This window comes from Scyliorhinus torazame, chromosome 10 (genome assembly GCF_047496885.1).
Source record: "Scyliorhinus torazame isolate Kashiwa2021f chromosome 10, sScyTor2.1, whole genome shotgun sequence".
Classification (NCBI taxonomy): domain Eukaryota; kingdom Metazoa; phylum Chordata; class Chondrichthyes; order Carcharhiniformes; family Scyliorhinidae; genus Scyliorhinus; species Scyliorhinus torazame.
The window spans coordinates 9,192,613-9,215,895 of NC_092716.1; the positions used below are offsets into that span (position 1 = coordinate 9,192,613).

At 47.2% G+C, this 23,283-nt stretch overlaps 1 protein-coding gene across 1 annotated transcript in view; it reads right to left on the reverse strand.

Annotated features, from left to right (window-relative positions):
• Positions 1-2,975: 2,975 nt before the first annotated feature.
• LOC140430358 (cadherin-5-like) overlaps positions 2,976-23,283 on the reverse strand; it is a 76,165-nt gene continuing 55,857 nt past the window's right edge. Inside the window, exons 5-12 of the mRNA XM_072517818.1 lie at positions 23,051-23,218; positions 20,159-20,340; positions 18,744-18,985; positions 16,229-16,365; positions 13,773-13,885; positions 12,763-12,871; positions 9,650-9,898; positions 2,976-6,293 (exon numbers count right to left, since the gene is read on the reverse strand). Of these exons, the coding sequence (XP_072373919.1) occupies positions 5,809-6,293; positions 9,650-9,898; positions 12,763-12,871; positions 13,773-13,885; positions 16,229-16,365; positions 18,744-18,985; positions 20,159-20,340; positions 23,051-23,218 (1,685 nt within the window). The 3' untranslated portion in view covers positions 2,976-5,808. The remainder of the gene's footprint in view (positions 6,294-9,649; positions 9,899-12,762; positions 12,872-13,772; positions 13,886-16,228; positions 16,366-18,743; positions 18,986-20,158; positions 20,341-23,050; positions 23,219-23,283) is intronic.

The following is a 23,283-nucleotide window of genomic DNA, read 5'->3' on the forward strand; positions in this document are numbered from 1 at the left end:
ACATCTTTGGACTGCGGGAGGAACCCGGAGCACCAGGAGGAAGCCCACGCACACACGGGGAGAACGTGCAGACTCCGCACAGACAGTCAACCAAGGCCGGAAGTGAACCCAGGACCCTGGAACTATGAGGCAGCAGTGCTAACCCATTGTGCCACCATTCAACCAGAAATAATCACTATTGCCTCACAGGGTATGCACACATACGTGGATCCAACTCACAACTGACCCCTACAGCATCTATGAAGATGATTTATAGCCTGGAACGGATTACCTCTTCAAATTTCCAAATGATCCGTTAGTTACTCTGTGCAACCGTTGCATACACATTAAATGCAATCTTAAACCCATTCAGGAAACAACAGAAGGTTGTTTCAAATGGACCCCAATACACTGGATAACCCTTGAAGGCTTTATGGGAGAACTTGGGAGCCAATGATGCCACTTCGTCAACACAGTACTCCAAAGCCTACGGAGTATATGGTTCGCACTGTAAAGTCCTTGATTATGACCAAAACACAATGTACACATGGCTGCATTGCATCTTAGAGTGACAACACTCTTAGAGTGATAGTCTCCGCGATGGTGGAGAGTGCAAGTGAATGCAGTGATGAGACGTCGGTGTCGTCCCCAACCTGGTCCTCCAGGGTGTGCTGGGGACGAGGTACCCAGACGGGCCAGCCTGGTCCTCCAGGGTGTGCTGGGGATGAGGTACCCAGACGGGCCAGCCTGGTCCTCTGGGGTGTGCTGGGGACGAGGTACCCAGACTGGTCAGCCTGGTCTGATGGTCTTCCTGCCAGATAAAAGACAAGACACATGGTGAGATTTTGGGAAGGAGTGGGCTGGGGGAGAGGGGTTATGCACTTGATATGGGGACGTCATTTTGCATTATGGGCTCACTTAGTTGTTGCATGCCGACCTCTGCCTCGGGGATAGCCCTCTCCTGCACCTCCGCGATTATACCATCACCCTCTGCTCAACGGGGGGTGAGAGCCCTGAGGTCTGGGACGCCCCCTCCAGTCTTCTCCCGCTCCCTTCTGTTATGGGCCGTCTTTTCCTATGGCACATGTGAAGGACATGGTGAGATACATGGAGGTGAGTTACACGGGGGGGTTCTGTAGCTGGTGGCATGTGAGTGCAAGGCACCTGGCCAAAGAGGACAATACAGGTGTTGAGGTTTGGTGCACGGTGGGATGTGAGGGAGATACGGGCAGGTGGGTTTTGAATGGCCTCTATGGGAGTGGGGTTGTGATGTGAGGAGTGAGGGACAGGAGTGATGCCAGGGGGAAAGAGGTGATTGCTCAGCCTAGCTGCCCTAAGGAGGCGGTTCATCTTCTTGTGGCACTGGATGCCAGTCTGACTGGTGAGGCTCACCATGCTGAGAGCCTCGGCCACATCCGTCCAGGCCAAGTTGACAACCCTGGGCAGTAGCCTCCTGCCCACCCAGGGGAGGAGGGTGGTCTTTCTCTCCTCCACTGCATCCATCATTCTATCAAGGTCCACATCCGCGAGGCAGGGTGCTGCACTTTGTGGGGCCTCTTCTTGGCTGGAATGAGAGTGTGTGGGGAGGGGAGTGCTGACAAGCAGCTCCTGCTTGGCAAGGTCTCCACCGCCAATTCCGGCCCCAGCGAATCCGACACTGGCGAGTATGAGAATTGCTCTAGATTCACGTGGCACAGCGCTGGCACATTAGCATGTCCTGATTGTCTCCAGAAATAGCGCCCCCAATGGGAACGCGAACCGCACGCAATTCAGCCCCAGCATCAACACTTAGGAGTAAATTCTCCGCCTTGCCAGCTGCGTGTGTTCCTCGGCGGCGTGCCGTCACCGGCAATGGGGGTCTCCAGTCCTGCCTCCGGCCAATGGGATTTTGCATGTGGAGACCCCCCACCCCCCACTACCATAAACTGCTTTCAATTCAAGATTTATTACTTGAATTAAAATTCCACTCACTGCCGTGGTCAGATTTGAACCCATGCCGCAGGGCATCGGCCTAGGCTTCTGAATTGCAAGCCCAGTGACATTAGCACTACACCACCAACCTGACACTATGTCTCATTGAAGCGACATGAACCTCACATCACAACAGGTGGCGGTAGGTCAGTAAAGTGAGTTAATCGGACAGGTGGACAGAACCTCAGCAAGAAAGGTAGATTTTTGAGAGGTATCTAAAAGAAAGTAAGAGTGGTAGAGAGTAGGTTTAGAGAGGGTAGTCCAGAGATCTACGTGTACTGAGCCTTCTTATAGACCAGAGTGCTTAGTTTTTCTTTGTCGAAGTGACATTGATTGATTGTCACATGTACCGAAGTACAGTGAAAAGCATTTTTCTGCGGCCAAGGGAACGTACACAGTTCGACAAAGTACATTGACAATTGTGATTGGTTACAATGCGGAACAAGGGCCAAACAAAGCAAATAAGATATAAGCAAGAGCAGCATAGGACGTCATGAATAGTGTTCTTACAGGGAACAGATCAGCCCGAGGGGGAGTTGTTGAGGAGTCTAGTAGCGGTGGGGGAGAAGCTGTTGCTAAGTCTGGATGTGCGGGTCTTCAGTCTTCAGACTGCCAGATGGAAGGGTCTGGAAGAAGGCAAAGCCTGGGTGTGAGGGGTCTCTGACAATGCTGTCTGCCTTCCCAAGGCAGTGGGAGGTGTAGACATTAGTGAACCCGTTGGGCTGCTACAGCTTCCCATGAACCCACGACCTGCTGGTCTGGAGGGAATAGTACGCACTGAATCATGGCTGCTACCTAAAAAGAAGCATTCGATCTGTGGCGTGTTGTGCAGAATGGGAAGTGGTCCCTCGCTGCTGTATGAGGTGATTATGTTGTTTGGATATCAGAAGCTGGCCTGGCACTGTCTGGTGTATCACAGACAGTTTACAGGATGGAGACCCTTCAGAATGGACGAAATAGGAAACGGGATGCTTCTGTGTGTCAGAAATATAAACTCTTGTTATCCTATTGCACAACTGATGCAATTATTATTGAACTTTACAAACTTTTTATTAACAAACTTTCTCCAAAAGTTTAAAGACCTAGTTAAAAACGAAGAACCTTTAACAACAAGGCGCTTGTTACATCACAGTTACACTGGCCACTGAACAATTCTGACCTGTCTTAAAATGACGTATTAATAAAATTATTACAAACACACTTTCCTCAAGGGATGGGTACACAGGTGAAAGCCCTGCTGCGATTTTTCGAAGTTACATTTAAAAATAGGCTTACTTCACACGTTAAAAAGAAGCTACGCTAAGATTCTTTTGTCTGCACAGTGGCACGACTCTTTACATACTGCTACAATGCATAAAATCACAAACTAGAAATTAAAACATTTTATAATGCAACTAAACACTCTAAATCGCTTTGAACAACATTTGTGAATACAACGTGGACCAATTAGACCTGAGAGTTTTCATGGGCTATCAAGTGAAAGGTGTGCCCACTTCATTTCTGATTGGCTGTGAATTGAAGATTTGTAACTGGAATGTCCACGCTGAATGTTAGAAACTCTCAATTATAAAGGGAGTTTTATTGAAGCAGAGTTTGTTAGAATACAGCTTATCTCCAAGTTTCTGTATTTAGATGTTTTGATGCTATTTGATCAATTTGGCAGTGGGCTTTACAAGGCCATATAAATTCAGTGAGATAATTCTGGTGAAAACCCTTCACCCCGAGAGTGGTAAGAATGTAGGACTGGCCACCCCAGGGAATGGCATGGCTGTATTTGAGGGGAAACAAGATTAGCATTTGAGGGAGAAATGAAGGGGAGGTCGAGCTGTTAGGAAGCTGGGTGAAGTAAGGTTGGAGGAGGTTCAGGTGGGACACCAGCAGAGAGCAGCAGGACAAAATGGCTTGTTTCCATGCTGGGAAAGCTATGTAATTCGATGTTACTGCCCCTCAGTGCGACAGCTAATGTGGTTACAAATGCATTCCTCCTGCTGACCTGGTCTCTGATTTACTGTTCATGCCATCCCTATTGGAATAGCGTCAAACTATCTGCACAGAACACTCTGCTTGTCACCCGGGAAACTGGGTTTCAATTCCCCGATGGACAGTCACTTTCTTTAAGGGGAGATGAGGGCATGGTGAGAATGTCACTGGACTGCCGATTTCACATTCCAGCTAATGGCAATCGCTGTTGTTAATGGCAAAACGTGTTATTCGTGTTCAACCCAAACATACCATTTTCGGTGGGCATTGTGGGTGGGGCAGGTGGGTGGGGGGGGGGGGGGGGGGAGGTGGGAACTGGGGTGCCTTATCGACCCTCTGAATCACGCTTTGGTTCCAAGTTTTAAGTTTCATTTGTGAGTTGCTTTTTAGTTCAGGCAGTATCTCTGTTAAGGGGCTGCCGCTTTAACTTGTTTGTTTGATTTATTTTAATCGGTTATTTGATTTGCCACAAAACAGGGTCGTGCCACCGGCCTGGTGGTCTGGAGACCCAGGCCAATGATCTGGGGATAACCGCAAATGACTGCGGATGCTGGAATCTGAAACAAAAACAGAAAATACTGGACAATCGCAGCAGGTCTGACAACGGAGAGAGGAGGCAGCTAACGTTTCCAGTTTGGATGACTATTTGTCACAGCTGGCAGAATAGTCTGGGGATATGGGTTTGAAACCCCACTATAGCAGCTGATGTAATTTAAAAAAATCAATTAATTAATCTGGAATATTAAACTTGTCTTGGTAATGGTGACAATTACCAATTGATTGTTGCAAAAACACATCTGGTTCACTAATGCTAAATTAGGGAAGGAAACCTACCTTTCTGAAGCTGGTCTGGCCAACATATGACAGCAGTGTAGTTGACTTTTAACTGTCCACTGAAATGGTCCAGCAAGCCACTTCATTCAGGGGCAATTAGGGTTAGGGGGAAAATGCCTGTCAGTGATGCCAGATCCCATCAAAATTACCCCACAATGAAGAAATAGCCATTCCCCCCCTGCACCCTGGGACTACCGTGCTGAGGTCAGATCAAAATAACATACCTTTATCCCCCCCCCCCCCCCCGCACCATTGTGTAGTTTGGTACATTGATACATTCAGTAAGGCAGCCAAACCATGGGGCTTATCTACATGCAACGTGTCAGTCCTTTGTTGAATTCCAAGCAAAACTGAATGAATCTGGAATCCTACCCAGCGTTGGCCTCTCATAGAATCATAGTATTTACAGTGCAGAAGGAGGCCATTTGGCCCATCGAGTATGCACTGGCCCTTGGAAAGAGCACCCTACCCAAGCCCACACTTCCAACCTATCTCTGTAACCCAGTGACCCTACCTAACCTTTTTTGGACACGAAGGGGCAGTTTAGCAATGGACAATCCACCTAACCTGCACATCTTTGGACTGTGGGGGGAAACCGGAGCACGCGGAGGAAACCCACGCACACACGGGGAGGACGTGCAGACTCCGCACAGACAGTGACTCAAGCCGGGAATCGAACTTGGGACCCTGGAGCTGTGAAGCAACTGTGCTAATCACTGTGCTGTCCTCATCCATAGAATGGTGATTAATTTGGTCCCTCAGAACATGTGTTACAATGAGGTCCTGAATATTTTTGGTAGACGCGGATATTACGAAACAAAAGCAGGTAGATGAGGTTAAGACACGGGCCAATCATGATCTAACTGAATGGCGGAACAGGTTTGATGGGCAGAATGGCCTCCTCCAATTCTGACATTCCTCCCCTGTATCAACTAATAATCCAGTTACATTTCATAACTTTGCTCCCTTCCTCCACTTTCCCCCCCCCCCCACCACCTCCCCCCCCCCTCAAAAAAAAAAAAATCCCATCGCTCTCTTGCTTCATTAATCTGAGATCTCCCTGCACGGATCTGACCCGTAGAGTTCAGCCAACATTTGAAACCGGGGTCCCCAGTCATTGAGGAAGTCGTAATCCTGCTCGGAGTCAATGGAGGAGACGTCCAGGGAGCTGAGTGAATCAGCGACTGATTCGGCGCCCTCATAGCCGTAGATGTGGAGCGTGTCATAGGGCAGTCCATCCCTGTCGCCATCTGCTTCATCCTTCTTCATCCTCACCACCGAGCCCATGTCGTTGTTGGGCTTCCTGACCTGGGCATAAACCGGGACGCCGTTCATCGCTTTCGGCGGCCGCAGCCCATTGGCCCGAAGCGAGTTCAGCACCGTGATGTCGAAGCTGTTGGTGTCCATTTCTCCGCCTCCTTCTTCATCATACCTCACCAGCTGCTCTCGGATCTCGCCTGGGGGCTTTACCAGCCCGATGAAGGCATTCTTCTTCCGCATCTTCTGATGGACAATCAACACCGCCAGGGCTGAGAGTAGAGAAAGAAAGAAAAAAAGGTAATGCATCTCGAAACGAAGAACAAGGAGAGGAAATATGCTGGAGCAACTTGCATTTATACAGAACCTTTTAACATGGCTAAACCTCTCCTTCCGCAGGAACATTATCAAACAAAATTTGACATGTAGTGATGTGTGAGCAGAGCAGCATGAGTAATACATAAACCTGGATTGGTATTCCAGAAAATATTCCCACCTTCAGCCCGGAGGATGTAAATTCAATAACTCTGCAATCAATAAAACACTGCCAATAGCGATGATTAGGAAACCGTCAGATTATAATAAAAACCCATCTGGTTAGAATCATAGAATTTGCAGTGCAGAAGGAGGCCATTCGGTCCATCGAGTCGGCACCGGCCGTTGGAAAGAGCACCCTACTTAAGCCCACGCCTCCACCCTATCCCCGTAACCCAGTAACCCCACCTAACCTTTGGACACTGTGGATCAATTTATCATGGCCAATCCACCTAACCTGCACGTCTTTGGACTGTGGGAGGAAACCGGAGCACCCGGAGGAAACCCATGCACACACGGGAAGAACATGCAGACTCTGTACAGAGTTACCCGAGGTAAGAATTGAACCCGGGATCCTGAAGATGTGAGGCGGCGGTGCTAACCACTGTGCTGCTGTGCCGCCCCCGGTTCACTAATGTTCTTTAGGGAAGGACGTCTGCTGTCTTCCCTCAATTTTCACCACACGAGGGGATGCACATGGAGGCAGGTGTGCTGGTTCCTGGCGTTATTCTGTCCCGAGGCGATTTGCTCAGAGCTGGGGCAAATCCCAAATAGGCTGACACTCCAGTGTGGAATTGAGGGAGTGCTGCACTCTCAGAAGCATCTCTTTGAACCGAGACATGTCCTTCCCCCTGGGGTGGTTGAAGAAGACCGTATGGCACTATTTCAAATCAGGGCAGGGGAGTTCCCCTCAGCGCCATCAGTTTTCCAAAATTCCCTGGAATCCTTGATCCTGGAAAGGCCCCATCAGATTGGAAAATAGTGAATGTAATTCCTCGATTCAAGATAGGGGAGCGATAGAAAGCAGGAAACAACAGGGAAGCTCGCTAAACACCTGTCATTACAAAATGCAGTGGTCGACTATTGAGGAGGTTAGGGCTGGACGTTTAGAAAATCATAATGCAATCGGGCAGCCAACATGGATCTGTGAAAGGAAAATAGTGTTGGAGTAATTTATTTGACTTCTTTGAGAAAGTAACGAGCAACATGGTTAAAGGGAAACCTGTAGTGTACATGGATTTCCAAAAGGTGTTTGATAAGGTACCACATCAAAGGTTAACCGGCAAAATAAAAACTCACCGTCTAGGGGGTAATATATTTATGATGGATAGAAGATCGGTTAACAGGCAGGAAGCAGAGAGTAGGGATAAATGGATCACTTTTGGGTTGGCAAGTTGTAAGAAGTGGAGTGCCCATGGATCAGTGCTGAGGCCTCAACTGTTTACAGTCTCGGTCAATGCCGTGGATGAAGGGACTGAATATATGGTTGCTAAATTTGCTGATGAAATGAAGACAGGTAGGAGAGTAGGTTGTGAAGAGGACATAAGAAGTCTGTAAAGGGAAACAGATAGATTCAGTGTGTGAGCAGGAAATGGGCAGATGGAGCACAGTGTGGGAAAGTGTGAGCTTGTCCAGTTTGGCAGGAATTTGAGCAGCAAATTATTTAAATGGTTGTGGGATAGAGGGATGTGGGTGACTTGGATGAATCATAAAAAGTTCTCATGCAAGTGCAGCAAGTGATTGGGAAGGCAAATAGAATATTGGCATTTATTGCAAGGGGAATGGAATATAAAAGTAGGTTTGTTTTGCTTCAGTTCTGTGGGGTGTTGGTGAGATCATATCGGATATACTGTGAACGGTTTTGGCCTGCTTACTTATGAAATTGAATTAGAAGAAATTCAGAGGAGGTTTACTCGATTGATTCCTGGGGTGAGGAGCTTATCTTATAAGTTTGGAAGATTGAGAACTTATTGAAACACAGAAGATCCTGAAGGCACTTGTCAGGGTGGATGCTGGGCAGCACGGTAGCACAGTGCCAGGGCCCCAGGTTCGATTCCCCGCTGGGTCACTGTCTGTGCGGAGTCTGCACGTTCTCCCTGTGTCTGCGTGGGTTTCCTCCGGGTGCTCCGGTTTCCTCCCATAAATTCCGAAAGACGTGCTGTTCGGTGAATTGGACATTCTGAATTCTTCCTCCGTGTACCCGAACAGGCGCCGGAGTGTGGCGACGAGGGGATTTTCACAGTGACTTCATTGCAGTGCTAATGTAAGCCTACTTGTGACAATAAAGATTATTATTATTAGAAGGCAGCATGGTGGTGCAGTGGTTAGCACTGCTGCCTCATGGCGTCGAGGTCCCAGTTTCGATCCCAGCTCAGGGTCACTGTCCGTGTGGAGTTTGCATATTCTCCCCGTGTTTGCGTGGGTTTCGCCCCCACAACCCAAAAATGTGCAGGGTAAGTGGATTGGCTGTGCGAAATTGCCCCTTAATTGGAAATGAATGAATTGGGTACTCTAAATTATTTTTTTAAATTATTATTATTATAGGGGGTTAGGCAGGTTGAGGCCACAATCAAATCGGTTACGCTCTTATCAAATGGTGGAGCAGATTCAAAGGCCCAAACGGCTTACTCCTGAAACCAAGTGTATGCTTGTATGTCCAAGCCAATATTTATTGCTCAGCTGACATTTATATCGCATTGGCTGTGTTTGGGAATTTCCTGTTCTCAGATTAGTTTTTGTGTTTCCCACATTACAACAGTGGCTACACTTCAAAAAATAGTTCATTAGCTGTACAATACTTTGGGACACCCTTTGGTTGCGAAAGGCTCCACATAAATGCAAACCTTTCTTTAACAACTATTGCTTCAGGTGACTCGCTTCACTAAGTGTCGTGCGTTTGCCATTTTGTTCTATATTTTACACATCCCAGAGCCATGCAGAGACGATGCTTGCTTTTCGGTCTGCCGCAGGTTTAGTTCCAGCCCCTTAAAATATTTCTGCAGTCACAAAATGTTTGCCTGCTCAGCTCAGCTCTCGGTCTTTCTATTTACCCAAGCTCTGAATCATTACTGAGTCTTAACCAATCAAGCACAGTGAGGACAGATCAGTTACCAGACTAACGTGATCAAATACAGAGCAATCAAACCACTGAACAGTACACTAATCAGTTTATTTTGACGTGGCGCTTTCCTGTTGCTATGCCACTGCTTTCAGAATGAGGAATAAAATCTGAAAATTAGAAGTGGGACGAGGAGAGAGAGTGGCAAAAATAGTATTGAAAACCTAAGCGACATCGCTGATCAAGCTGACTCACCTATGGCAACGATGATGCAGAGGAAGACGATCAGCAGCACGGTGACTGTTACTCCCGAGGTCAGTGCAGCAAAGTTCCGGCAGTTAATCGGCTTTCTGTTTTGGTCGCACGAGCACACGTTTATTGCCAGGGTGTTGTTGGTACTCATGGACGGATTCCCATTGTCGGAGATGACAATCGGCACAAAGAACTTGCTGACCTCATTCTGATCGAAGCCTGCCCTCTTGATGGTGATGTTGGCAGTGTTATCTAGAGAGGAACAGCGGGAATGCAAAAAGAGAGTGAGTATGCGCAGTGGTTAACGCAGTGGTCAGCACTGTTGCTTCACAGCTCCAGGGTCAGAGCTTAGGCCTTCGCTTGTGATACCATCCAGGACAAGCCACCCTGTTGATCAACGCAACACCAACCAACATTCCTGCCTTCCACCACTGATGCACAGTGGCAGGAGTGTGTACTCTGTGCAAGATGCACTGCAGCAACTCATCGAGCCTCCATGGGCAGCCCCTTGCAAACCTATGGCCTCTACCCGCTAGTGGGACAAGATCAGAGGATGCATGGGAACACCACTGCCTGGAGGTTGACCTCCAAGCGTCACATCATCTTGACTCGGAATTCGAGTGCCACTCCTTCACCGTCACTGGGTCTAAATCCTGGAAACCCCTTCCTCAATCGCACTGTGGGAATAGACCCACCACATGGACTGCAGCGGTTCAGGAAGGCAGCTCACTGCCACCTTCTCAAGGGCAATTAGGGATGGACAATAAATGCTGGCCTTGCGTTTGTTACGATCCCAGCTGATGTTCCTCCTGGGACATCAGGTGCCAGAGCGGAACGCCGGCTCGATAGATCACACTATTTATTTTTTGTTTAGAGACATGGATGAAGAGAGTCACAGGACTGCCAATTGGCATCAAACAAAATAATAAAACATACATTAAATATGAAAAGATTAACTATAATACACTACTCCACCGCAACTTTATCATTGCAGGTATACACAGATGTATATGGATAACTCAAGTTATCCATATAAATTACAATTTATCTTACACTCAGATGTCTGTCGTAAGTACATAGTCCCTGTAAACCAACAGGTGAACTGTGGTCAGACACACCACACTCTGAAAGCAAGAGTCAGATGCCATCCAAAACAACTTCAGTGGATTTCTCATCAAATCCCCCAGATGCTTGTCACACTGAGCTGACTGGCCTCATCAGAACTCTGACTTCCAGACCGGTGTTTCCCAACCCCTTGGAATCTTCTCCCAAACAAGGCTTTGTCTCAGCTGTCTTCACCAAGGATCCACTTCCAGGATTTCAATATCTCCCTTCAGTATTCCTGTATCTTAGATTGCCATGTGCATTCAGGCTTCTCCATAATCTTTCAGATACGCAGCCCTGACAACAGAACGCTACTACTGCACAGGCTGTATTAATGTGTCACCAAACTTTTGATTCCCCTCAGATGTTTGGGTTGTTACTTTAAATCTGGTTATTGCAGCTGTCTCTTTAACTCAGAGCATTTTCTCTGCTTTTCACTTTAACTTCACCCAACAGGCCCTTGTTCAACTCCTTGTTCTTTGCTCCTTTAACTTAACTGTCTTCCTGAGTCACAACTTTTGTTCTGACTCCCTGGTTTCTGGGACTTTCCTTTGTTCTTTTGGGAAGTCTGTTTTTTCTCCCAGCTCCTTGGTCCTGTTCAGCGTCTTTGGGGCCCAGCTGAAAACTAAACTCAAACGCTATTTCTGTCTTAGGGTGGTCCCCGGTTGCCAAGCAACAAGCTAGTTTTCCTTTCGCCATATGAGCCAAACTGGAGTGATTAACCCTTTCAAATACAGAACACAGAATTAAAGCAATGCCCTATTTCTAATACTCACAAATACAAATAAATGTTATTTAAAACTGCCTCCATTTCCTGACACTATTGATGTGCAATAATAAAAGCATATGGCTGAATGGGTTCTCTGGCTTTGGAGAGGGTGCAGGGGAGGTTTACCAGGATGTTGCCTGGTATGGAGGGCACTAGCTATGAGGAGAGGTTGGATAAACACGGTTTGTTCTCAATGGAACAACGGAGGTTGAGGGGCGACCTGATAGAAGTCATTGTGGTAAACCACGTTATTGTGTTTATTGTATTATATTCCCTGTGCTGTGTTGTACATGCCTGGGCTTGTCCAGGCTGGCTCCGCCTGTGGCTCCCCCCCTCGGGGCTTCTGTATAAAAGTGGCAAGTCTCCGCCTCCGGACCCAGTTCGGGTCCAGAGGAAGGAGGCTTGCTGTTTAGTGTATTAAAGCCTCAGTTACGTTTATCACTCATCGTCTATTATTGATGGTGTATCAGTCATTATGAGGGGCATGGACAGAGTGGATAGTCAGAAGCTTTTTTTCCCCAGAGTGGAAGAGTCAATTCCTAGGGAACATAGGTTTAAAGTGCGAGGGGCAAATTTTCAAGGAGATGTGCGAGGGAAGTTTTTTTACACAGAGGGTAACTCGCTGCTGGTGGAGGTGGTGGAAGTAGGTACAATAATACAATAGTGACGTTTAAGGTGCGTCTTGACAAATACATGAACAGGATGGGAATAGAAGGATTCGGACCCCGGAAGTGTAGAAGATTTTAGTTTAGACAGGCAGCATGGTCGGCGCAGGCTTGGAGGGCCGAAGGGCCTGTTCCTGTGCTGTACTTTTCTTTGTTCATTGTTCTTTGTCACCAACTTCTGCCTAGAGAAACATTTTTGCCAAGACATCTCTATCGGATCCTCCCAATTTGAAGATGTCTGCTAAATCTCCTTCTCCGGGAGACTGCTCAGAGGAGACCAATCCCAGTCACACAAGTCTCTCACGCCTTGAGTGCTTTAAGAACATACAGAAGAGTAATTTCTACCCTCCTGTTATGGGTTGGTCACCGCTGATCGCAGATGGGAGGTGAATCTGTGTGTTATTATATATGAAATAAATTTCACACTTCTTTCGCAAGGGTATTCATCTCTTTACATTAAGCGGTGAAAACTGCTATTAAAATTAGGCAGCCAAATTTGTTCAGCGCCCGTTGACTGGCATTGCACAGTGAGATTCCACGGATTATTTGCTTCACGTTACCCAAATGAATTTACTTACTGCCATTGTCCTTTACAGAAAAGTTGCTGTCCTTCACTGCTATACTGAAGTGGAACCTGACGGCTGGTGTCATTTCATCGAGGTCGACAGCAGAGATTACGTGGATTACCTGGAAGAAATTAAAGTGTAACAGGAACGCGCTAGACAGTGTGAGGTTATACAAAATGTGCAGCATTATATCCAGTAACGTATTGTGTGATATCAAACAAGAATAGAATTCTCCAGTCATTGCGATTCACCTTTCCCGTGGGCAGCGCAGCCCCTGCCAATGGGTTTCCCGGCGCCGCGGGGTAGTTAGAATGGAAATTCCGTGGACAATCGGCGGGAAGATAGAATCCCGCCACCCGCGAATGACGGGCGGCCAAGAAACACGCGGCTGGGGTCCCGCCCATAGTATTATATCCAGTAACACGCAGTGTGAAATTATATAAAATATATAATGTTATATCCAGTAACCTATAGTGTGATATTCAATGAATTCATGGGACACGCCTCCTTGATGTTATTAGCCTAAGCGTCAGAAGATGAGGTGAGAAAAGCCAGCAGCCTGCTATCCCCGCATGAGAAAATTCCACCTCAGTAACTAACTGTGCGCTGTTATATATTATATAGAGCAGTGTTATGTTTCGCAGAGCAACCGGGTAGTTCTGTCCTTGTTAAAGTCTAAACCGAATGGCAGACTACCAACCTGTTTTACATTTTCTGATTTGTATATCCATCGAGTAAGGTGTGGGAGGGAATGACAAAGAGAGAGAGAGTGAGAGAGGGGAGTGAGAGAAAGAGAGAGACAAAGTTATATAGAGGGAGTCTGTCAGACAAATAGAGAGACGGACACAGGGAGACGGAGGGGGAGACAGGAGGGAGAGAGGGAGACAGGAGGGAGAGACTAAAATAGAGAAGGAGAGAGAGACCCGAGGGAGTACAAGTTAATAAGAGATATATAGCGAGTGAGAAAGAGTGAGAGTGCAGATGTACCATTCTTCCAATTAAATTGAATAAATGACACTCACCGTTCCAGCTACATCGTTTTCACAGATATGTGCTTCATCACCTTCAGCCAAAGTTGGGGCATTATCATTCTTATCCAACACTATAATTACCACTGGAGCATTGGATGTGGGATCTGTACAACAAGCAAAAGCACAGTGATGATAAAAGAGAAAAAGTTGGAAACATTTGAACAGATGCGGACTGAGCTGATGGGTGTTTCTCTGTTGCTGAAGAAGATGAATGATGAGAAATGGACAATGTGCAAACTTCGCAGCAGGAGAGAGGTTATAGGTCACAAGTCTCCACATCCAGTGCAGAGCACCATTCACAATGTCGAGGAAGTGTAACCCAACCAGCACTTACACCACCCAATCACATGTAATCAGGCATGTAAAAAAAGTTAATAATTTACATTTTTAATAATAATATTTATTAGTGTCACAAGTAGGCTTCCACTAACACTGCAATGAGGTTGTTGTGAAGGATTTCTGATGTGCTTCACGACAATCAAGTATCTTTTTTGAAGTCAAGCTACTGGAAGGTAGCAAACACATCAGCTAATCCTCGCACAGCAAGCTTCCAAAAAATGCAATGTGCCGCTGACCAGGGTGAACTGTTTTAATGTTTTTTAGGGACAAATATTGGCCAGAACATCAGGGCGATCTCCCGTCCTCCTCGTCAAATGGTGTTGTGAGATCTTTTATGTCCACAGGAGAGGAAGTTGGGTTTAACATCTTCCCTGAAAGACGGTACCTCCGGCAGTGCAGCACTCCATCAGCACTCCATCGGGGCGTGTCTGCCTGGATTGTGTGCTTTGTTGTCTGGAATGGGACTTGAGCCCCCAAACGTCTGACTGACAGACAATACACGAGGTCAAAGATGTCTGTACACAAATAAACATGCTCAACTTCAGTGTGGGGGTGGTGGTTGTAACGACCGATTGTTACTCATTGATTGAAGCGGGGAAAAAGGTTGGGCGGGTTGTATAATGGACAAGCAATCCCAAATGGACGCGACATCTGCCCCCACCCTCAAACAATGGAATGTTTAGGAGATGGGGATGAGGGGGATTTTTCTTAAGGGCAGCGACGTGAGGGTCACCGAGTTGGGTTCTGGATTCTCCATTCGCCAATCTGAACCTGATTTGAATTTCCCAGGCCCACGGTAATTTTAAGGCCTGACGTTTGGTATCATTCTTGCTCCATTGAGAGATGGGCGGGTGTTGGAAAAGGGACAGTACCTATCGCGGTGGAGGTGAACAGGATCAGTTGTAAGGAGGGCGGTTTAACACTGTTCCTTAGGTTGGAAATTCCCGCTTGGCTCTGAGTGATCCCAACCTCTGGAAAACCCCCAAAATAAACTATTGGGGAGAGGGAGAAATGCCGAGTCGATGATTATCCTTTCCTTGTATCCTTCATCTCAAACGTCTGTGCAGAGACAGACAGGGGCAGCACGGTAGCGCAAGTGGTTAACACTGTGGCTTCACAGCGCCAGGGTCCCAGGTTCGATTCCCCGCTGGGTCACTGTCTGTGTGGAGTCTGCACGTTCTCCCCGTGTCTGCGTGGGTTTCCTTCGGGTGCTCCGGTTTCCTCCCGTAGTCCAAAGACGTGCAGGTTAGGTAGATTGGCCGTGTTAAATTGCCCTTAGTGACCAAAAAGGTTAGGGGGGGTTATTGGGTTACGGGGATAGGGTGGAAGTGAGGGCTTAAGTGGGTTGGTGCAGACTCGATGGGCCGAATGGCCTCCTTCTGCACTGTATGTTCTATGACTATGACATATGACTAAGACAGGAATGCACGAAAATCAGACGAGATTTCTATCCCCTACCCTATTGTACTGCCATTCAGCTGTGACTGGTGGGTGATGGGTTAACAACAACTTAAATTTATCAAGTACATTTCAAAACAGTTAAAATTCCCGAAGGCCTCTTCACAGGAGCGATTGTAAAACAAAAATTGATACCGAGCCACGTAAGGGTAGAACAGGCAATCAGAAGTCAAAAACTGGGATTTTAAGGAGCGAGTTAAAAAAGGAGAGATAATTAGTGAGGCGGAGGGAAGGCTCAGGGAGGGAATTACAGATCTGAGGGTCGAGGTAGCCGAGGGCGGAGGTGCCAATGGGCAGAGCGCTGGAAACCAGAGATACTCGCGGAAGGGGGAGACCGCCGACGTTTGGGGATGGAGGAGATCACAGAGAGTGGGAGGGATGAGGCCATGGAGAGGTTCAAGAGAATTGTTAAATGATAGTTGTCTGGGCTGGGGTGCCAGGTGTACTTCAGCGAGCACAGGATGATGGACAAAGGGGCATTGGTATGAGTTTGGGTGGGGGCAGCAGAGGTTTGGATGAGCTGAAGGTTACTGAGGGTGCAAGGTGGGACACTGGTCAGGGGAACATCGGAATAGCTGAGTCTGGAGTTAGAAAGCCTGATTGAAAGTTTCACCAGCAGATGCCTTGTGGAAGGTGATGTGGAGACTTACTGCTTTTACCGACTTCACGGGCTTCCACCGTGATGTTGTGCCGGGCAATAGCTTCTCGGTCCAGCTCCACTATTGTTTTAATAATTCCATCATCTTTTCCAATTGTAAAGTATTCCTTCCCGTCTCTTAATGAATAGCTGGATGCACAGAATGCATGTCAAAACAACAGGTAACCACAATGCTGAACAAAGAATATTTATTTAAATACAATAATTTTTTCTTTTACTTTTGAATTACATATTCCATGGACAATAATGCAAAGCATTAAATGTACAAGTAAGAATCCAACCGAGGAATCTGAGGGGTTTATGTATAGAATAGGGGTGGCACAGTGGTTAGCACTGCTGCCTCACAGCACCAGGAACCCGGGTTCATAGAATCATAGACATTACAGTGCAGAAGGAGGCCATTCGGCCCATCGAGTCTGCACCGCTCATGGAAAGAGCACCCTATCCAAGGTCAACACCGCCACCCTATCCCCATAACCCAGTAACCCCACCCAACACTAAGGGCAATTTTGGACACTAAGGACAATTTATCATGGCCAATCCACCTAACCTGCACATCTTTGGACTGTGGGAGGAAACCGGAGCACCCGGAGGAAACCCACGCACACACGGGAGGATGTGCAGACTCCGCACAGACAGTGACCCAAGCTGGAATCGAACCTGGGACCCTGGAGCTGTGAAGCAATTGTGCTATCCACAAGGCTACCGTGCTGCCCCAGCTTTGGGTCATTATCTGTGTGGGGTTTGCTCATTCCACTGTGTCTGCGTGGGTTTCCTCTGGGTGCTCCGGTTTCCCCACACAGTCCAAAGATGCATACGTTAGGTGGATTGGCCGTGCTAAATTGCAATTTAGTGTACAAAGGTTACGTGGGGTTACTGGGTTACAGAGGGGGGGGGGGGGGAGTGGGTTTAAGTAGGGTGTTCTTTCCGAGGGTCGGTGCAGATTCGATGGGTCGAATGACCTCCTTCTACACTGTAAGGATTCTATGAGTAAAAGGTACCCTGGTGTGAGTTGCAGACTGGAAGCTAATCGAGGGATTCGGGGTGGTTGATATACAAAATAACAAATACTCGAGAATGAGTTACAGACTGGAAGCTAAGCAAGGTGTTCAGGGTGGTTTATGCACTGAATAAGAGATACCCGGGAGTGGGTTACAGACTGGAATCTAATCGTGGGGTTCAGGGTGGTTTTTATATAGAATAACAGATACCCGGGAGTGAGTTACAGACTGGAATCGAATTGAGGGGTTCAGGGTGGTTTATGCACTGAATAACAGATACCCGGAAGTGGGTTACAGACTGGAATCTAATCGAGGGGTTCGGGGTGGTTTATATATAGAATAACAAATACCCGGGAGTGAGTTACAGACAGGAATCTAATCGAGGGGTTCAGGGTGGTTTATATATGGAATAACAAATACCCGGGAGTGAGTTACAGATTAGAATCTAATCGAGGGGTTCAGGGTGGTTTATATATGGAATAACAGATATCCGGGAGTGAGTTACAGACTGGAATCTAATCGAGGGGTTCAGGGTTTTTTATATATTGAATAACAGACATCTGGGAGTGAGTTACAGACTGGAATCTAATTGAGGGGTTCGGGGTGGTTTATACATAGAATAACAGATACCCGGGAGTGAGATACAGACTGGAATCTAATCGAGGGGTTCGGGGTGGTTTATATATAGAATAACATATACCTGGGAGTGAGTTACAGACTGGAATCTGATCGAGGGGTTCAGGGTGGTTTTTATATAGAATAACAGATACCCGGGAGTGGGTTACAGACTGGAATCTAATCGAGGGGTTCAGGGTGGTTTATATATAGAATAACAGATACCCGGGAGTGAGTTACAGACTGGAATCTAATCGAGAGGTTCGGGGTGGTTTATATATAGAATAACAGATACCCGGGAGTGAGTTACAGACTGGAATCTAATCGAGAGGTTCGGGGTGGTTTATATATAGAATAACAGATACCCGGGAGTGAGTTACAGACTGGAATCTAATCGAGGGGTTTGGAGTGGTTTATATGTCGAATAAAATAAATTGCTTCCCTTGTGTTCACTCTCCCCCTATTCATTCTCTGGCTCTGAACTCACTTCTGAACCGCTAATTTTCAGCTTTGAGTTGTGCTGGGACGGTATTGACCTGAGTGGGCGGCATTCTCCAGCGGCGGGATTCCCTGTTCCGCCGGCAGTGCACCCGGGTCTGCGGGTTTCCCGACGGTGTGGGTTGGCCACAGTGGGAAATCCCAGTGGTCGGTGGCGGGAAGGTAAAATCCTGCTGCTGGCGGGGATCGCCACCGAGGAACACGCAACTGGCGGTCTGGATATTCCCGCCCATTAACTCCGCTTCTCTCTCTGCCTCGATGCTCTCGGAACTTCTGGCTATACTTTCGGCATTCCCCGTTTTTATTTCCGACCTCCGGCATCCGCAGTGTTTGTTTTCATTTCTGTTTAATTTGCCCTCCGCAAATGTGGACTGATTATATCTGAGCTCTTACCTAATGCTACTTTTGGTCTTGTCAGGGTCCTGTGCCAAGACCTTCCCTACCAGCGTGCCAACAGGTAGGTTCTCGTAGACACGGAAATTGTAGCGGGTTTTGCTGAACACTGGAGGCTCATCCACATCTAGCACATGAACTAGGAGAATCGTCTTGTTCTTGTACTTCACCCCGTTCACTGTTGTGGGATTCTCCGCTTCCAGTTCAAGCCTGTGCAGCGGCTGCTGCTCAAAGTCCAGGGGCTGGGAGGATATGAAATGAACAGTAACTTAGCGGAATCAGTTGCAGCGCTGCTTGACCAATCGGAAGAGGCTAACCACCTCATCTTCTCACGGGCAATTAGAACATAGAACATTACAGCGCAGTACAGGCCCTTCGGCCCTCGATGTTGCGCCGACCTGTGAAACCACTCTAAAGCCCATCTACACTATTCCCTTATCGTCCATATGTCTATCCAATGACCATTTGAATGCCCTTAGTGTTGACGAGTCCACTACTGTTGCAGGCAGGGCATTCCCCGCCCTTACTACTCTCTGAGTAAAGAACCTACCTCTGACATCTGTCCTATATCTATCTCCCCTCAATTTAAAGCTGTGTCCCCTCATGCTAGACATCACCATCCGAGGTAAAAGGCTCTCACTGTCCACCCTATCCAATCCTCTGATCATCTTGTATGCCTCAATTAAGTCACCTCTTAACCTTCTTCTCTCTAACGAAAACAGCCTCAAGTCCATCACCCTTTCCTCATAAGATCTTCCCTCCATACCAGGCAACATTCTGGTAAACCTCCTCTGCACCCTTTCCAATGCTTCCATATCCTTCCTATAATGCGGCGACCAGAATTGCACGCAATACTTTAAATGCGGCTGCACTAGAGTTTTGTACAGCTGTAACATGACCTCATGGCTCCAAAACTCAATCCCTCTACCAATAAAAGCTAACACACCGTACACCTTCTTAACAACCCTCTCAACCTGGGTGGCAACTTTCAGGGATCTATGTACATGGACACCGAGATCTCTCTGCTCATCCACACTGCCAAGAATCTTACCATTAGCCCAGTACTCTGTCTTCCTGTTATTCCTTCCAAAATGAATCACCTCACACTTTTCTGCATTAAACTCCATTTGCCACCTCTCAGCCCAGCGCTGCAGCTTATCTATGTCCCTCTGTAACTTGTAACATCCTTCCGCACTGTCCACAACTCCACCGACTTTAGTGTCATCTGCAAATTTACTCACCCATCCTTCTACGCCCTCCTCCAGGTCATTTATAAAAATGACAAACAGCAGTGACCCCAAAACAGATCCTTGTGGTACTAGTAATTCGGGATGGGCAACAAATGCTGACCTAGCCAGCGACGCCCCACACTCTTGTGAAAGAATTTTTAAAAATACAGCTTTCTGTCAATTTACCTCCTTTACTGTTATCAGCCCCTCTTGAGTGCGTGGGTCTGTTTCAATACGAAACATACTTTTCTGATCGACAAATGTGTAAACTATTCTCGCATTCTCGCCTTCATCCAGGTCCAGTGCTTTCACTCGCCCTATCGTAGCTCCAATCCTGGCCGCCTCTGTTACAGAATAGTTGTACAGTCCTGCAGATAAAATGATACTCATGTTCACATCAGATATGGGCTTGCTGGAAAATTAACAGTATGTTGACACATGACATTAACAGTGTGCACATTGGCCAGCAGTTCAGGGAATGAAGGGATACTTTTTTGTTGCAAAACTCCAGAATTTGCTGGGCATGCAATATTAACCATTATCTGGCTAAATGGTGGAGTCATTTGGATGGGTGCATCGTAACTTACTTTTAGTACTTTCATTGCTGAGTGCTTACAACACTTAAATTAAGTTGCAAGATACAGACCTGATATTATGTTCGATAAGGTACATTTTGCAGCATTGATACAGCGATTCAGAATGGTCCACTACATCGAGAAAAGTCACACTTACGTGATGCGGTTAGTAGCAACTGAAGGTTAAGGCTGGAATTCTCGGGCTGTTGGAATTCTTCATTCCCACTGACAGTGTACCCCCACCCCCCCCCCCCCCCCCCGCCCCCCCAACCCCGCCCATGGGTTTCCCGGCGGCGTGGGGTGGCTTCAATGGGAAATCCCATCGACAGCGGTGGGAATAGAGAATTTCACCGGCAGTGAATGGCGTGTTGCCAAGTAATGCACGGCTGGGGGACCGGACAATCCCACTCGAGATGTTTACATTTGGGACATTAAGGAAATACAATTTGAAAGAGAGGCAGTGAGTGAAATAAAGTCCTTTGGCTATTTGAACCCATTGGTAACAAATGTCATGCTTTCAGCAGTAGTTATAACATTTTGTCAATGGTCTCCACTCTAGAAGGTGGAGGACATGAAGTCCAGAGAATAGAAACCAACCTTCCGGCCCACTGCTCTGTGCTTGCACATAAGCCTTTTCCTACTCCACTTCATCTCAACCAATTCGTGTTGTATTGATCCCTGTGGAAATACTCAGCTCTTTTGAATGCTGGAACTATTCAAACTGTTTTTAGGTTTCTGTTCCCTTTGTTTGATCATACATTACTTCCCAAGAGAGCCTGGATCTCTCGTTTCCTTTTTGCAGCCAAACAGAAAGTCGCCTTCTTTGTAGAGAGCTTGGCTTGCTCCTAAACACACCAGCAGTGTGATAACGGTGATCAGGACTTCTTTGTATTTGCATCCATGTGCTGATTGCCTTCTACCTTCAGCTCTCCTTTATGTCTGCAGCTCTCCTTTATGTCTACAGCTCTCCTTTATGTCTGCAGCCCTCCTTTATGTCTGCAGCTCTCCCGTGTGTCTGCAGCTCTCCTTTATGTCTGCAGCTGTACTTTATGTCTGCAGCTCTCCTTTATGTCTGCAGCTCTCCTGTGTGTCTGCAGCTCTCCTGTGTGTCTGAAGTTCTCCTTTGTGTCTGCAGCTCTCCTGTGTGTCTGCAGCTCTCCTGTGTGTCTGAAGTTCTCCTTTGTGTCTGCAGCTCTCCTGTGTGTCTGCAGCTCTCCTGTGTGTCTGAAGTTCTCCTTTATGTCTGTAGCTCGCCTGTGTGTCTGCAGCTCGCCTGTGTGTCTGCAGCTCTCCCGTATGTCTGCAGCTCTCCCGTGTGTCTGCAGCTCTCCTGTGTGTCTGCAGCTCTCCTGTGTGTCTGAAGTTCTCCTTTGTGTCTGCAGCTCTCCTTTATGTCTACAGCTCTCCTTTATGTCTGCAGCTCTCCCGTGAGTCTGCAGCTCTCCTTTATGTCTGTAGCTCGCCTGTGTGTCTGCAGCTCTCCTTTATGTCTACAGCTCTCCTTTGTGTCTGCAGCTCTCCTGTGTGTCTGCAGCTCTCCCGTGAGTCTGCAGCTCTCCTTTATGTCTGTAGCTCGCCTGTGTGTCTGCAGCTCGCCTGTGTGTCTGCAGCTCTCCCGTGTGTCTGCAGCTCTCCTTTATGTCTGTAGCTCGCCTGTGTGTCTGCAGCTCGCCTGTGTGTCTGCAGCTCTCCCGTGTGTCTGCAGCTCTCCTTTATGTCTGTAGCTCGCCTGTGTGTCTGTAGCTCGCCTGTGTGTCTGCAGCTCTCCTGTGTGTCTGCACCTCTCCTGTGTGTCTAAAGCTCTCCTGTGTGTCCAGAAGCCACATGGCTGCTGGTCTTAACTTCCTTCTTGTTGGTACTGCTTCCAGTCAAGGTTCTCCAGATCACATGGCCCAATATATTTTATTATCCGCAAAGATTTCAATGGATCCTTTTACAACTGATGCAAACTCTTAAAAATCCTTTTCAAATATTTTGAAAACAATTACAGATTCCGCAGATATTTTAAGGAAATTAATAATTTTATTTTCTGCACTGCTTCCGGGTCAAATGTTGTCACAGTGTATCCTGCACCTTTCTTCCCTCGCGTCCTTATGTGGCTTTCGTTTAAATTCATCTATAACTTTCCCTAAGATAGGAGGCAGGCCGTTAAGGTGAAAAATGAGGAATCCAATTTTTCACACAAAGGATGGGGAAATCTGAAATGTTCCTCCTGCATCATGAGGTTGGGGCGGGGGTGGGGGTGGGGGGTGGGGGGTGGGGGGTGGTGGGAGGGTGGGGTGGGGGGGGGGGGGAGGGCTGTCAATTAAATATTAGAGACTGAGATAATTAAATTTTTATTGTGTTAAGATGTCAGGCTATAGTAATTGAGGCGTACAAATGGATTTGTGATACACGTCAACCATAATAAAACTGAATGGCAGAGTTGGCACAAGGTTGTTAATGGTTTCGTCCTGCTTTTATATCCCTGAGTTATTCACCAGCAAATGTGAGAGGATCTTACTTTGTGGGAAGTAGGGTACATTGTCATCGATATCGGTCAGAGAGATGTATACAGTAGCAGTTGAACTCATCCCGCCTGGATCTAGTCCCATGTCCTTGGCTTGGACAATGATTCGAAAGTCTTTCTCCCTCTCCCTATCCAGGTCAGGGTTCTGAACACGTATGACTCCTATTAGAAAGAGAATAATAATAATAATAATGATAATTGCTTATTGTCACAAGTAGGCTTCAATG